The following is a 16,563-nucleotide window of genomic DNA, read 5'->3' as shown; positions in this document are numbered from 1 at the left end:
GTCATGCTGGCAAGTTCCCCAGAAGAGTGAATACTTCTGTACAGTTCAGGAGGGGGTTTCTGACAAAGTGGTGTTGGCACCTTTCTTGAAGAAGTTCTTGAAGCTAGTAGGAGAGTGGCAGGCCATTATTTCAGCTCACATGAGATTTGTAGGATTGATACTTCAGTGGAGGCAAAGAGGTATTTTTGATCAATTTTATGCTGTTGCAGTAGGTTCTTCTCAGGTGTTCAACTGACTTTTCTATAGCCTTCAGCTATATTGAGGCAGGTTGCTTTGGGCTGTGTGGAGTACAGATGAAGTGCCTCCTCTTCTAATGAAAATAGATGTTCCAGAAATCCCATATGATTGTCCAGTATTGTAAAATTTTAACTATGTATTTGAAGAAACCTAGTATGTTTCTTCAAATACAGCTAGATGAAATCAGAAGGCAGCACAGTGACCCATGATCTGTGTAAGTGTTCTGGTTTCTTGAGAGATAAGACCCTTAGTACAAATGCTATAAAATTGCAAATGAATATGACTTGTTCTTTGGAACAGCCAGTGTAGATCCTTTGAGTTCCAGGCAGTGACTTCTGGAAGGACTTGCTCCATACTCTTGCCAACTTGTCAAGGCTGACCAGCTTCTGGTGCTTCATATTGTCATCCTTACCTGTTTTGAAGAGTGTGTTCTCTGCCTCTGCACTCACCAGGATCATCCTCTGATTAGTTACTTACTCTTTTGAAGATAACGGAGAGTAGCCTTGCTAGCGTAGTGTCGGTTAGCATCCTTAGCATCTTCTAATGAATCCTATCTGCTCTTAGTTAGCTTGTCTGATCCTTAACTTTCCTTTGCTCTCAGTAATGGTTCAATCCTCCAGATGCTGGCACTGTGCTCAAAGAACTGGGAAACATGAGGAGGAACTAGGAAAAACTAGGGAGAAAAATCATTGCTCTTTTGTGTCCTTAGCTGCTGGATCCTGTGCACAACTGAGAGCTAACTAAACCAGTAGCAGCCATCCTTTTGTCGTTACTTGCCTATATAACAATTCCTTGTTTTTTTCTTGGCATCCTTTGCTTGCTCCAGCTTTTCTGCATGTGCACAATCTCCATGTTCTTTCTGTGTAACCTCTTCCTCTTTAACGCTCTTTGTGTTTCAGCATTTTAGCTGAGGTAGGATATGCCTGTCCATTCAGCTGGCTTTCTGCCGTTCCCCTGTGACTTTCTGCATGCCACAGTGCACCTTTCTTGGGGTTTGAGTAGGCTGTCCTGCAAGATCAGATTGTTGCCCTGGGTGCCTTGGTTCTTCAGAGAAGTCTGCCATGGGAACCTTGCACGCAGATCCTTGAACAGGCCAAAAAGTCTGTTTTCTCATAGTCCAAGACTGTGATTCTGCTGGTAGTCTTGCTCTCTTTGCTTACTCATTACTGTCATCTCTGCATCATCTCCACTGCCATCAACCTCTTCCTCCCCAAATGGCTCTTCTTTGTCTATCAGTTGGCTTTGCCAGCTTGTTGGTCAAGCAGGAAAATGCTTCCCCAGCTGGCTCACTGATCACTTGTGAAGTTGTCTTCAACTCACTCCAGAAATCTTTGTATAGTCCAGTGCTGGCTGCAGCTGGAACGGCACTGTTTGCTTATGAGTGGGTCAGAAATGTGATTTAGCCAATTTGTGTCAAGTTTCTCCCCATCCCATGCACCTGGCTGCAAAGAAGGACTTCATTGCTTTGAGCAAGACAGGTATTCTGAACATTAATCTTCTTAAAGATGGTGAGTGCTTCTTTTGGGAAGAAGTATTGAAGTGGAAAATGAGGGACTTGGCAGTGTGACAGAAGCAAAGGAGAACCTAGAGGTGCTGGCCAATTGTCCTGGTGTTTCCTGTCCCAGCACTGTCCCTTGTGGCTTCCCAGCCAGGCTGTTGGCTCTCAGTCTCCTGTCATGGTGTTCTCCTGGCTTCCCTGATGCTTACTCTCTCTCATAAGGCTTACATCCAAGCGGACTGTCTGCCATGCTGCCTTCTCCAAGGTATGCACTCCCAGCCATATCTCCCCAGGACTGACCTTGGGGTGGTGTAGGGAAGCTCCCCCTTGCTGAGTGGCTTATGAGGGTCCACCCTCAGATGTGACTGATGCTGCCGTCCTTTGGTCATGACTGCCTCTGGCTCCGAGTTACTTGGTGGGGAGGCACTAGGGGAGTTCTGGCCAGATGTTCCCCTTTCCTCTCCACTGTGGGTTCATTGCAGAAGTGATGCCGTCTGAGTGCCTGGAGGGCTTGGAGGCAGTGCAGGTCAGGGAGCAAGGGCTGACAAAAGCCTTCCAATGCATGAACTGTTTTATTGATTGTAAAGGGTTCGTGCCTAGCCTGGCAAGCCTAACATCTCCCTTTCCTGCCTCTGGGTTTTCTACCTCTTCCATCTCTGGCAAAGACCTGACCTCCCAGGTTTTCCTTGAGGTTTCCTTCCTCCAGGTTATGTTCAGGCTGATGGAGAGTATGGGTGGGGGAGCTTGGGAGAAGATGTTCTGGCTCTCCTGGAAGGAGATCATGGGCTCTTTCAGGAAGACATCTTGGCAATGATGATGTCAGGAGACTGTTTATGGGTAGTCCACTTCCATGGGCTGTCTTTCCTCATCACCCTCTGTGGGACTCTGGGTCTCCTGCCACCTGGTTGGGTGAAGCCCTTTTATCCTGCACAGTCTTTCTGTGTGCTTGTACCCTGTTCGTCCTCTGCATATCCTGCTTCTTCCAGAGCTCTTTCTTGGGCTCATTCTTTGTGGCCACACCAACATGACCTCTTGGGAAGATTTCTGCAGAAGGTAACTCCAGAACCATATGTAACATACATGTTACATACATACATAAATAATCAATTTATGAAAGCAACTTGTTTACTCACTCACACATGCCCTCTCAAGTTATTTTTTTTTTCCTTTTTGAATTCAGGACAGAACTAAGAGTTTGTCAACCCGAATATAAATGCCAATATTTGAGGTAGTCACCTTAAGTGTTTTGTAGCTGCAAGTACTTGTAGAACCTGTTTCATAAGGTAAAAAGACTTCAGAGGGCTTGTTTCTCTACTTCTGACTATATAGAAGTATATAAGGCAGTGGGTTGCAAAACTGATGGAAAATACTTCCTGTGTATTTGCTGGGGAGATTTCTGCATGACATACATTATTTTTTGCCACGATGTGAGCAGAAGGGTTCACTGAAGTTTGCTGAAGATATTCTGAAAAAGGCATCTCTTGCAATCTTGTTTTTTCTGGAGTCCTTTATGTCCTTGGAATTATGACAAGCTGCTGGCTGTTGAACATGAGCTGTCTGTATGGTTAAGTCACAAACCATAACTGCTATGCTGGATGAGAGCAAGTTGGAAAAATAGTTTTTTGACAGTGTATCTTGAGTATGACTTGCCCTGAAGATTAAAATAAACCCAAACCCACAAGACCAGAAACTTCTCATCCGTAGCATCTTCTGAAACAGGGATATTGACACAATAATGTGTATTATTATGATGTAAGATTACATACATGCTGTCAGTATTGTGGTGCGATAATGAGCTTCTAGGTAACCTGTCACAGTTAATTTTCCTGGTTTAGCTAAATAAATAGTCTTCTGTTTATCTGTGTCCAGAAGGTGGCCCATTCCTCTCACCCACAGTTTGATTCTGAAGCCTAGTTCAATGTTTTTGCTCATCTCTTCCTTATCCTGTAATTCTTTTTTTTTTTTTTTTTTTTTAAATCTCTGATTTGACTCTAATCTCAGCAGGAATGTTTTTCACTGCCTTTTATGTCATAGACCTGCATTTTTGGGTTAGAAAGAATAGCTCAAAACTAGAGGAAACGGTACAATAAATACTGGTTGTACTGTAAAAGGTACCACCCTGAATTAATCACCATTCAGCTCAAGTATGGTGGCTGCTCATGTGCAAGCTGCCAGCCCCTTGAGCTGTAAGGTAAACAAGTTACTTCCCCTCCCTAGTCTTCAGCAGTGGTTTCACAGAAGAGAAAGAAAAGCCACTTCAATACTAATTGAACAGCAGCTCATCCGATTGCATCCATCTTGGAGCAAACAGTAGAAATCCATTTGCAGAGATGCTCTTGCGGTTGGTAGGAGTAGTGTTTCGGTGTTGCTGAAGCCAGCATGATCAAACATTGCATATGTGGATTTATTACAACTGTGGGATTTCTTGAACGTTTCTTCTGGCTGACCAGGTTTGCAATCTCTGTTCAAATCTCCTTGTCTGGAGACCCTTTACCTGGGCAGGTATGGTTTTGAGGTGGTTTGCTCGTTCTGTTTCATGTGCTGCCTTGGCAATGTTTGGCACAGCAGACCTTCCTCCAGTAGCATACTGGTAGTTACAAAACCCTTTTGATCTGTTGGGGCTTTAATGTAGCCTCAGAGACTTTGTGTAAAATTAAAGCAGCTGCTGCTAACTGTGTAGGAGTGCCTCAGTGTATGTTCTGATGTACTGTGGATAACTTCCTTGGATGTGTCCAGTAGGTGTTAAAAGAAGTGGTGAGTAGCTGTATAAAAATAAGTGGTCACTTGACACACTTACACTGTGAACAACTTTAAAACAGAACAAAACAAAAAGAAAGCCTTCCAAGTATGAAGAGATGATTGACGTGCTTGCTTTTAGTGTGCCAGCTTCTGCAAAAACTGAAGATTTATACTTTGTATTGTGTTTTCTGGGACAGCGTGCAATTTTACATGTAATTTGTTACTATTTAAATGCAAATTGCTGATCTTTTGTAAATTTTATTCCTTCAGAGAATGTTAAGTCAATAAAGATTTTCTGATAAAGCCATCTTCTTAATGCAGGATAACTGGTAGAGCTACTTGCAATTTAACTCCCTTTCCTCAAGGAAAGGAAAACATGGCAGCCACTACCTTGAGATGGATAGATACAAGTATATATTTTTATCGATACTGGAACAAGTGTAACAATGATGCATATTTCATATAGTACCTAGATTTTTGAAAGTTAGACAGAGATAGTTAAGCTAGGCAGAGCATTGAGAGTTCTCAGGCTAAAAAGTACCTTTGAGGTGCTTGGATTTTACCATAGTCAAACCTAAATATTTGTTTTTCGAAGGACAATGAAGATGAGGAAAATCAGAATCCTTTAGGTTGGAAAAGACCTCCAAGATCATCGAGTCCAGTCTTTGACAGATAACCACCCTGTAAGCTAGACTACGGACTAAGCTCCATGTCCAGTCATGAACACCTCCAGGGATGGTGACTCCATCACCTTCTTGGGCAGTTTGTCCCAGTGTTTAAGAGCCCTTTTCATGAAGAATTCCTCTCACTGTCCAACCTCAACCTTCTCTGGTGCAGCTTGAGGCTGTGTCCTCCCATCCCGTCGCTGGTTGCCTGAGAGAAAATGCTGACACCCACCTGGCTACAGCCACCTCTCAGGCAGTTGTAGAGAGCAATAAGGTCCCCCCAAACCTCCTTTTTTGCAGGCTAAACACCCCCAGCTCCCTCAGCCACTTGTTGTAGGACTCATTCTCTAGACCCTTAACCAGTGCTGTTGCCCTTCTCTGGACTTGCTCCAGCACCTCTATGTATTTCTTGTAGTAAGGAGCCCAGAACTGGACACAGAGACTCAAAGTGTGGCTGAGTACAGGGTCATGATCACTGCCCTGGGACTGCTGGCCTATTTTTGATACAAGCCAGGATCGCATCAGCCTTGGCCACCTGGGCACATGTTGGCTCATGTTTGGCTGCTGTTGACCAGCTCCCCCAGGTTCTTTTTCACTGGGCAGCTTTCCAGCCACTCTTCCCCAGCCTTGAGAGTTGTGTAGGGTTATTGTGACCCATGTTCAGGAGCTGGCACTTAGACTTGTTTAACCTCATATAACTGTCCCTTTGATCCAGATCCCTCTGCAGACCCTTCCTGCCCTTCAGCAGATCAGCTCTCCCACCCAGCTTAGTGTTGCCCATAAACTTACTGAGGGTACACTTGATACACTCATCCAGATCATCAGTAATAAAGATACTGAAGAGAACTGGGCCCTGTATTAAGCCCTGTAAGTTTCTTTCATTTTGAGAAATTGAAGAAAGACAGTGATGCACTGGAGTAGTCAGGATGGTTCCTGTTAGTCTTATCTTAATTTTTGTTTTCATTCCAGCTGTTATGAATTGACAATTTCTATGCTGGTATTTATGTAATGCAGGCTGCAGCATCATTTCTATTAGAAATTTTGTCCAGCCATTGTGTGCTAACACTTGGGGGTGGCAACTTAGTGAAGTCTGATACAGCATCACTGTGAGGATTTTTTTTTTTTTTTCAGGAATACTGTTTTGAACATCACAGTGAAAAGTGCAGTTATGTGTGTGACTTTCTTAGAGCTGCACAGGTTAAATGAGATTCATACATGATTAAGGAAAGAAATTCAGACATTCAGGCATGTTGTTCTGTTGGTAATGATGAGGGTTTTTTGGTTTGTTTTTTTCCCTATTCTGAAGGCTTGCAAAGTAACCCATTACTGCTAAATATGCAGTACAAAACAACTATTTTAAGTACCCATATCTTGCAGACTGCTTCTTAGACTCCAGTGGTTTTTTTGCATAAACTACATTACTGATTTGCTCTGACTGTATCCCTGATATTTGGCATGGGGAGAACACAGCAGTCTGTTCCAGTACAAGATCTGATGCTAGGTTAATAATCATGAATAATTACTGTGCCTTAGACTGGTAGACTGTGATTTATGTGGGGTTTAAGTAGGGTATAGAGGAGTCAACTGAAGTGTATAAATATTTGCCCCATATCTGAGATTCTGAAATGTCTTTTGTTTTTGGTAAGCCTTGCTGTTTTAGAGATGTGTAAAGAGTTAATTCTGTATTGAGTTGAGAGCAAGTCACCGGAACTACAAATGCCCTTGTCTGAAGTGAGCAGTGAGTTCTGGGGCAGATGGCTCCATGTAACAGGAGAATGGATCTTTTTCTGAGCAGAAAGGTGTGTGGTCCAAGTAATTAGGATCATAGGTTTGATCTGATGGGACAGGCACTTCTAGACCTGTTAATTATGTATCTAGCACCAAGGATCACTGTTGGGAAGGAGGGGAGGGGTACCAAGTACACCCTAAATTTCAGCAATTGAAAAATTGACTAGAAAGTAGAGTGATGAGGTCCATGTTGCTAATAGTTGAAGCAAGGAAGGATAACAAAGTAGTCTTGTATGAATTTGTTCAACATGACACTTGAAATTGGTCAGATTATCAGTTTGAAGACCTGAAGAGCAATTTCATTAGAAGGTGAGAGTTTGTTCACTGACATCCAGTAAATTTTAATGGTACATGTGGGCACAGTGGCTTCTTCCCCACAGGAAGTTTATAATTTTATCACTTCTGTCGAGGGCTGTGGAGAACCATGTTTACTTGTTGGCCCATTCAGATTCTCAGTTTGAACCTGAACCATCACAAAGACAAAAGGGGGATAGCACTATTGCTAAGTTAGAAAGCAGACCCACATTCAGATGGTATAAATGCCTTTGTGTTTCATACTACTTGCATTCCTTTGTTGAGTTTCATCTGTCTTGATGTCTAGGGCTTCCTAGCTATAAGCTTGCATACTCTTTAATGTAATTTAGGTTGTCTTGCTGTGGTTGCCACTTCCCAAAGCATACAGATTTGAATATAAATTCATGAAGAGAATGCACTTGTATAGAAACAGTGGTTCTTTCAACCCAGGTGGCGTCTTCCCTTCTCTGCTCCCTCCCCTGGTCTGAGAACACAAATGTGTTGCTGCAGTGCCAGATCCAGAGTCCACCAGCTCATCCTTTCAAGCACTGAGCTTTCCAAGGTTAATTCAGGGCATCATTAGCCTGTGCTAGGACAGACTGTCCAAGGCATTTTGCGGAACGTCTCTTGCCCACGTGGTAGAAGGATGCTGTCAAAACCTGACTCCCAAAGCCAGTGTTCTTGGAAGCAGCTGGCCAGCAGTGCTGCTATAACCAAAGCTGTAGTAGATTTGGTGCCAAGTAGAACAGATGAGCTACCTTGTATTTCACAGGTCTGAGCATGGGGAGGCCAGTGTGTTGGAAAGGATCAAATATCCTGTACTTTCTTTCTGTGTCACAGCTTCCCCCAAAATAATAGATGAGATTTTTTGTTTGTTTGTTTTTTGTTTGTGTGGGTTTTTTTGTTGTTGTTGTTTTTTGTTATTGTTTTGTTGGTTTTTTTTTAATACAAACTTAAAGGACTTAAAGGAAATAATTTTGAAGATGTTTTCTCAGATTGGACAGGTGTGTTAGCAAGTGTGTGATGCTGAAATTTTCCATTGCACCCGAGTATTCATTCCCATTATATATTCATTCCCATTATATTTTTTTGTCCTTCTGATGAAGAAGGAATATAGTCTGACAGTGCACTTAAGAAGCTTGGACAAAATATGGAAAGTGACCCTGTAAGGATTCTTGAATAGGCTAAAGGTTTTATGAGCAGCAACACATTATTGTGGGTTACATTACTCCTTAGATTGTGTGAGCACCATCCAGTATAGCAGTTAACACGTATGTTGTGCTTTTGGCTCAATTTAAGTACTGTAGTCTATTATGTGTCAGTTCTTTGATACAAGATCTAACTGAAAAGCCTCTTGAAAAAAAAAGAGGAATATGACATACTGCTTTAGGTTATACTTTCTCATGGTAAGAAAACTCAGTTTTTAAATTGAATTTCTATTGATAAGTACAGTTCACTCTCACAAATACCAGATTTTTCAGGGACTTCAGTGTTTGAGTCAGTATTGACCAAAGGATGTAGCTTTGAACATGCAGTAAAGGATGTAGCTTTGAACATGTATCTTTTTCAGTGACAGTCCCTTTCCAGTGAGAGTGACTTGCTTTGGAGGTAAGGCTAATTTACAATTAAGTACAAGCTAGAGATATATTATCAGGTCTGTAGGCACCAACAGAAGAAACAAAATTTCCATGTAAGCATGCGACTTTCTTACTGCGAAGAATTTCCTAATATGAACTTCATTTATTCAGTGGTGTTTTGTTAGAAATTAAAAAAGGCCTAGTTTGTTTAAAAAAAAAAAAAGAAGTTAAAGGATACTTTATCAGTCAGTTAATACTTCATTTTTCTAAGTACTTCATAAGTGAAGACACCTTTAAGGAATGATTGCTTTCATTGAGAATTTTGTGCAATTGTTTCTTTTCTGTATTTCAAGACTGTATTTTAGCTGTAAACTATGTAAACTGTCTCTAACAGCCACAGTGGTTTTAGTCTCATTAAAAATAGAACAAAGCTTTTAGCATTTCTAAGCCTGTCAGTTGGATTCCCTCATTGCTAGCTGATTAAAAGACAGCAACCATGATGCATTGAATTTTCTTCTACCATAATAAATGTCATTCTGGTCCAAGAAGTGTACACTATGGAGTATACTATCCATTTTCTCTGTGCAGAATATGGGGAGACAGGTCAATTTTTGCAGAAGTGTTGGTTCCTACTAAGAGAGGACTGCATCTAGTGAGAGAGTTCTTGCCAAATGTTGGGTTCAGGAGTGTTGAAAGCCCTGTTAATGCCAGTTTTGCAAAGATCAGCCTAGAGAAGCTGAATCTCTAGTGTTAGCCTGTATGCATGCTGTAAAAGTGCATTGCTGGAGCTGTCAGCTAACACTCACTATTCTCACTCCTGCATTGCTGGAGAAAAGCCTTTCAGGAGTAAACAGCTGCTACCAGATACTGTTGGAGGTTGCTAGCTGTGATCCAGCTCTTGGTAGACTACATTAATTAATGAATTATTTAATTAATTTCCTGGATGCCAAAGAGACACTGGGATTTGGGACAGGGGGTGACAAAAAGAAGCTGGGTGGTGTTGCTTTTTGGCTTGCCCTGATAGCAATTGCAGTGCAGGTAGTGATAAGTCACAAACTAGACTCCTAAAAATAAATCTGAAGCACCTTCAGAAAAATAAGTTTCTGGCTCAGCTATAGCAGTGCTTTCTATAACTGTGTTGGGCTATAGCTTTTAGGAAGAAACACTTCAGTGGCTCAAGGCATGCACACTATGGGGTTTCAGTGTTGACAACAGGGTCCAAACCACAGGTTTTTTTAGACTTGAAGGTTTTCTGATCAGTGAGTTACTAAAGCCCGGGGGGGGGTCAGGAGATAAGTTCCTCCAAGGTCAGACTGACAAGCCTTTCTGCCTTCCCCTGTATCATGGGACGTAATATAATTCCTGTGATTCATTTAACAAATTCTCTGCCACTGCAGAGACATGGACCACGGACGCAGGTCTGTCTTTTCTGTCAGCCTCATTTTCCTTCTCCCTTCACTAATTCCTGCTCTGTTGTAGCTGTCTTTATGTTGTGTGGTGGGCTGGTAATTCTGCTGGGGGCTGTAGGAATGTGTGGATCACAACAGGTCTGTGTGCCCTGCCAGGTTATCGTGTGTTTTCAGTGATTTGTGGCACAGAGGATTGGAGGTGCTGTGGTGTGTTGAGAGGAATGTGCTGCTGCCTTTGCTGCTCCTTTAATCCTGAACTGGCTTGTTTGTTCTTGGTCTCCAGGGTTATTGCTCCCAGTCTTGACAGCCAGTACTGTAAAATCAGGATTCCTGCAGTTAGTGGCTTTGCTACTTCAGGAGAGAAAGCCCAACTTTTGACAAAGCTAAGTGGCTTTATTTTAAGCCCTTGTTTGTACAAGCTCTCTTAGCAATGGGAATGCTAAAATTCTAGGTTCACAGTTACTCTCTTGACTTACTGAGCCTTTCACTTGGCTCTTACCTAGTCAAATGACTATAGTTAAGAGGCAGGAAACCAGGTTACAGGTCTTTAATTATGTAATATGTGGGTTGTCTGAGAACGCACTTTAAAGTTTTTTGCCTAGTGTGCAAAGCCTGTGTTTTTTTTATTTGTATGACATGTTAAACACACTGGCAGAAGACAGTAAAATATACACATGCTGTTTGAGTAAACTTGAAATTGTTTGCAAAGCACTGACTTTGGGCAAACCCAAGAACCTTGCACTTCCCTCAGAACTCTTAATTGGAACACATTTCCTCAAACTCTGGGGTGTCAGCTTGCTGAAAACACATTTTACCAAACAGCTGGCTGGTAGGGGACTGTGCTACTGTGTTTTTAAGAGAGGAACGTCATATGAATTACTAATAAACTTTGGGAGTTTGGATTAGAATTTGAACATTGGTCTGGATATTTCAGTTGGATTTATTCTTGTAATAGCCTGTGTGTTTGCCTTCACAGGGCTAAGAGTAAAATTGAGTGTGCAGGAACTCTGGAAGGCTGTGGATACCAGTAAGCTATAGGAAAGTTTACTAGATGAATAGCTGGGTATTCGGCACTTAGCATAATTGAGTCTATTATCCTCTTTGTACTTTTGATGCTTGAAGTGAACCAAAGCTGCAAATTCATGGTATAAAGAATCAGCATAGCTTAAAAAGCGGTACAGGAAGTTACTTTACATAAATGCAAACAGTCTTTTGTTTGGAAAGCAAGAGTCTTATGAAGCATCCTCAGAAGAAATGCTGTCTAATCTGTTCATTGCCTAAGGAAACTCCAGGGGCATGTTAAGAATGACAGTACTGAGTCAGATAAAGAAATGTTTGTCTATCTGTGTCTTTCTTCTAAGAGCAACAAGTTGTAGATACAAAGAGAGGGTGTAATTTCTCAAAGTATCCCCTTTCTGCTCCCGAAGCCTGGAGCTGTGTCCACTTTTTTACAGCCCTTGGTGTTCACCGCTTCAGTGAATTTTTGTAGTTAGTTTTTTGTCTGGGAACCACTTACACTTGAGCACTCTACAATAGCTTCCTCAGTCTCTGCTAACATAAGGTACTTAATTTTGCTTTACACAAGTTGCCTGAACAGAGTAAAGCTTGGTGGTTCAAATAATGACTTTGCTAATTTTCTCTTTATGCTCAGCTAATTTTAAGACCCTTACCTTGGTGTGATGAAGGAGCACCGCCAGGTTGGCAGGGAGCTCCTGTTTGGCAGGAGTGCCCTCTCTGCAAACTGAGGCATATCTGCCTTGATAGTCTCCTAAATTGCAGTGAGACCCGTCAGCACATCTGACTTTACTTTCTGTTGTGCTGGACGGTGTACAAACATCAGAAGTATGTCATGATCTTGATCTGTTGCTGTGGGACTGCTGGCATGAGTACGCGTGACTCTTGCTCAATTGAACCTTTTGTTCAGGGGCATGGCAGTGTGGGTTTGCAGGCAGCTACAATAAATCCAAAACCAGGGACTGTCGTCTTGGTGGTCTGGACATCCTCAGTCTGGCCATGCTCCCAGGAGCTTCCGAGAAGCTGTACTGCCACTTGTAGCCTTTCTTCATCTTGTAAACTTGCAGAGACTGCTGAAATTAGAAGAAGCTGAACCCTTCAGGGGATTTCCAGACTTCTCCAGAAAGCTGCTCTGTCTCCTCTTATGCTAGACCCCTTTCTTCACGAAGAATTAGGGAGAAGAGAAGTATAAATGATACTTCATTATTTGTACATTCAAATCTGCCTCCTCCCTTCTCTAAGCACTATTTACGTGTAAGATTACCTTGAATGACTGACTGGATAACCTTTGCTGAAAAAACTAGGATGAGAGAAGCAGCAGTAGAGTGGTAGCAACACACTGGTCTGTCTAATAATGCTGTCTCATACTGATAAATACTCTCCTGAGCTAAACTGCAGGTGGGAACAGTGGCACTCGGAGCTAAAGAGGTGATTAAAGAGCACGTGTGCAGACAGCAGAGCTGCTGTAGTATATGTCTGGCTGATTCTCTGATTAAAAGATGAGATTTAATGTTTTCTTAGATAACTGAAATGCTTATTGTGCTAGCACAAACAGCAGCAAACATTGTATGTCATAGTTAAGGAGTGCAACTTGAAAGGCTTGGTTATAGATTGAAAAATAAATCTAGATTGTCCTGGTTACTGATACGTAGAGATAACAGTGTCTATGAGTGGACTTTGGCTCTGAAGGCGATGCAAGCACGTCACATTTTGTGTCATGCAACATAGGTTTGCAAGAGGACACTGTAATCTGACCTGTAATGATGGTGTGTTTGGCTTTATGAAATGCTAATGTTTTAAAGGACCCTGCTTCAGGTCCTTCTAGCACTCTTGCTAGTGACTAGATTAAAATTGTCCTTGGTTGCAGAGGCCGACTGACAGAGAAAACAGCACATGCAAAAAGTCAGTGAGGGCTAATGCCCAGCTAGCTTCTAAAAATACTACAATAGCTGGATGCTACAGTAAGTTAAGTAACATGCTTTAATTTCATATTGAGAGCATTTATTGGAAGAGGAGGGAGAGCTGGGGATTAAACCATGAAGCAGACAAATGACTTGTTTGGAGGCCGCTTTCAGCTGCAGCAGGGGGATGGTGACGGACCAAAGCAGGTGCCCACCTTGCTGGGGGCCACGGCCTCAGCCCTGAGCTGGGGCCCGACAACAAGGCTGCTTGCACAGAGTAATTATATAACTTTATTTCCTGCCCCCCTCCCCTTTCTTCTTTTACCCTTGTTCCAGCATGTGCTCTCCACTGCAGCTGGCCGGGTGCCAGCGTTTGTCTGTGCACAACGGACACAAACAGATTCCGGAGGGTCATGTGAAACTACCCCTGGCTCTTTAAACCTCACCGCCCTTACCTTTCCCCCCCGCTGCCCGCATTGCTCCAACAGGTGTGGCTTTGTTTATGCACGGCCTGTCGCTCTGCTTTAGCACCTGGGTTCTGCTGGCCCGCAGTGTCCGGAGGAAACCTTTGCCCTCCCTGTTCTGCTCAAGCTGCCAGGGAACTCTCTGGATCTTGCGGGCAGGCATTTGCACTGGGCGAAACAGACAGGGACATCAGCTTTACCAGGGCAGCACCAGCAGTCATTAGTCTCTGCAACCTCTGCTTCTGAAAACTTTGATCTACCTTTCCATGGCTTTGGCTTTACTTTGTGAGTAAGGCCTGTGGTTCTCAACATCTTCTGGTACAAGATGTAAGGTGATTCCAGAGAGGGTGTATCCTCTTCCTATAAATTTTTGGCAATTGCTAGTTAAAAAAAAATAATAAAATTATGGTTTAATTGAAGAGTTATGGCCCTGGAGCCAGGTGAAACCTTTAAGTAAGGTCTCAGTTAAGTGTTTGTGTGTTACTGCTGTGGGAAACCCAAATGTAAAATCATGCATCTCGGCCCCATTTCACCTTTATTACTACCTAGTATTCCATGAATCTTGCCTTCCAGAAGGGACTTTTATATGTTGGGGCAACTGAAAACACATTTAGGTATGTGACAAATAGCTTACAGACAGCTGGTTTTCTTGTTCCAACTTTTATTTCTTTTGGGGTGCCCTGGTGCTCTTCCAAGTCAAGAGGCAATCTGTCACTGCATCTGACATTGTGACTTCTTCCTGGGAAGTGTAACTAATGCTGCTGAACTGCATCTGTGAGGTTTTAGCTACCCTATAAAAATTTGTCATGTTGTATTTCATGGAGGGAAATGCACAGAGAAAAGCTCTGGGTTGGGGAGGGATGTTCTGCTGAGTTATCCATGCCTGCGATGCTTACCTCTTAGCCTTTGTACTGAGAGCAGTCAGCTTCAGCATTAAGTTTTGACTGAAACTTTTCTAGATAAGCATCTCCTCTCCACTGTTGCCCTTGGCACCTTGGAAAACTTACAACTGAACTTTCTGAGGAACAGGTTCATAATTTTGTATGTCATTTCTGCAGTTGCCTTCTTATGCTGCAAGTCCCAAATTTCCTGCCTCAGATTTAAAATGGACATGATGTGGGTCAAGTCAGTGATGGCTGTGTGGCATTCCAAAGAAAATGAGATAAATCCAGTGAGAATGACTAGTGCTCCAAAAGTACTATTAATGTTACAATGTGATACCCCGTGGTTGCAAGGGATTTGATGAAAACAGGAGCTTGTGAGTTGCTTGTTCTCAGTAAGTGTTCAGTTAGCTCCAGTGAAAGAGCTAACAAATACCACTGTGTTTCAAGGAGGTAAGAACAAAGACAGTTGTGCTGATAGAAGGTCTGATATGGTTTGGGTGGTTTTTTTTTTGATTCCTGAGAATCAATAACAAAAACTCACGAGGTAAGTGAGATGTGAAGCATGAAACAACAGCCAGTGTTGTGAAAATCAGTGCGAAGAATGTAAAGAGCTATAAGGGGAGATAGCCAGTATGGAGACAGATGGTTGAGTGGTCCCAGTTGTATCTGGCATAGATAGATGGATGCCATTTGTATCTTATCATACAGTGTTTACTCATAAAAACCTTCCTTAGTCATACTACTGTTGTCAGTTTCTGTCTTATAAATGCCTGTGAGCTCCTGAACTGATCCCTGATGGTGATGACACTTGAGAGCAGCGTTTGAGTACTTGAATCAAAGTTCAAGCATTTGCTGAGACAGTCCCTCTGATGAAGAGATAATTTATTTCATATACTGTATAACTATATAGAGTTCTAGTCCCCAAACACTACACCCATTATGATTTTGAGCATTAGCTGTACTTTGTCAGTGCTGGACTGAGGGCTCCTGGTTGTGCACAGTTGAATCACTGCTCACTGTGTGCTTGTTTCTGCTCTGCCTTAATTACGATGTCATTTGCCATGAAGGTGGTTCCTCTATTTTGACATAAAAGCAGGTCATGCCATTGTGTATTTAGCCCACACTTGGGGCACAGTGGGATCATGTGTATAGTCACGTATATCACAGCAGCAGCATATGCTTGGTGATACATCAGTGCAGACAACTTTGCTCACTTTTCCATACCCACCCTTAAGTGGTGTATGCAAAGGTATGCCAGTTTTGTAAAACCACACACCTTCTTTAAATCTCATTCTTCTAAAATGTGATTTACCTTGCTTTTCCTATTTTCTTGTTCATATTTAAATTTTCCTGATTTTTCCTAGTTGTCTTCTTTGGCAAGATCTGTAAGAAACTGTGGTATTTTAGACTTAGCCAAGTTCAGTTTGTGTTAAAACTTCGTGAAACTTGATCTTGTGAGAATTCCAGTATGAAAAAACAACAGGTTGGCATCCAGAGCCATGGATGTTTATCTAAACTGAACTTCTGATTTCTCTTGAGGTTTAGTAGTTCACTACTGAATCTGTTTCAGTCCAGTTAATTAGTTACAAAGCCCTAAGCCACAGACTTGGAATTAAAGAAAACAAAGCTCCAAGCCTCTGCATAATTTGGTGCAAGAAGAAACTTTTGTTAAACTGGGAAGTGCATTTACATCACTGTTTCTCCGTTTGAAACGCAAACTGGCGTACAGATGAGCCAACAGCACAGTCATTGATTCTGGATCCATGCCACACGTATTAAAGTGACAGCCTAGTGTCCCCCTGTGATCTGTTCCCCCACCTTCTCTGACATTGGTTTCTCCTTTCAGAGGCATGGCAGGGTTTTTTGTTTTGTATTGGTGGTTTGACTCCATGTAATGTAGCTTGCAGGGAGTACAGAATGCCTGTTTTTTGATGAGATACTGTGCTCTTCTGTTTTTAGGACAATGTAGATCAGACTTCAGCTCATGGTCGGCGGGATCTGGTGGAACCGGGTTTCCAAGAACCATCTAACCGCATCTCCCTGAACCACCAAGGTAAGGAATAGTGCCTGGAAATCCAGGCTTTTCAGGCAAG

General features: G+C 42.4%; 1 protein-coding gene across 2 annotated transcripts in view; it reads left to right on the top strand.

The window, feature by feature from the left end:
- GRB10 (growth factor receptor bound protein 10) overlaps positions 1-16,563 on the top strand; it is a 145,473-nt gene that overhangs the window by 44,886 nt on the left and 84,024 nt on the right. For both annotated transcript variants that reach the window (XM_066560074.1, XM_066560066.1), the window contains one exon: positions 16,430-16,523. In XM_066560074.1, coding sequence (XP_066416171.1) covers positions 16,430-16,523 — 94 coding nt within the window. The remainder of the gene's footprint in view (positions 1-16,429; positions 16,524-16,563) is intronic.

Source organism: Molothrus aeneus, chromosome 1, assembly GCF_037042795.1.
Source record: "Molothrus aeneus isolate 106 chromosome 1, BPBGC_Maene_1.0, whole genome shotgun sequence".
NCBI classification, from domain to species: domain Eukaryota; kingdom Metazoa; phylum Chordata; class Aves; order Passeriformes; family Icteridae; genus Molothrus; species Molothrus aeneus.
This window is presented reverse-complemented; position numbering and strand designations above follow the sequence as displayed.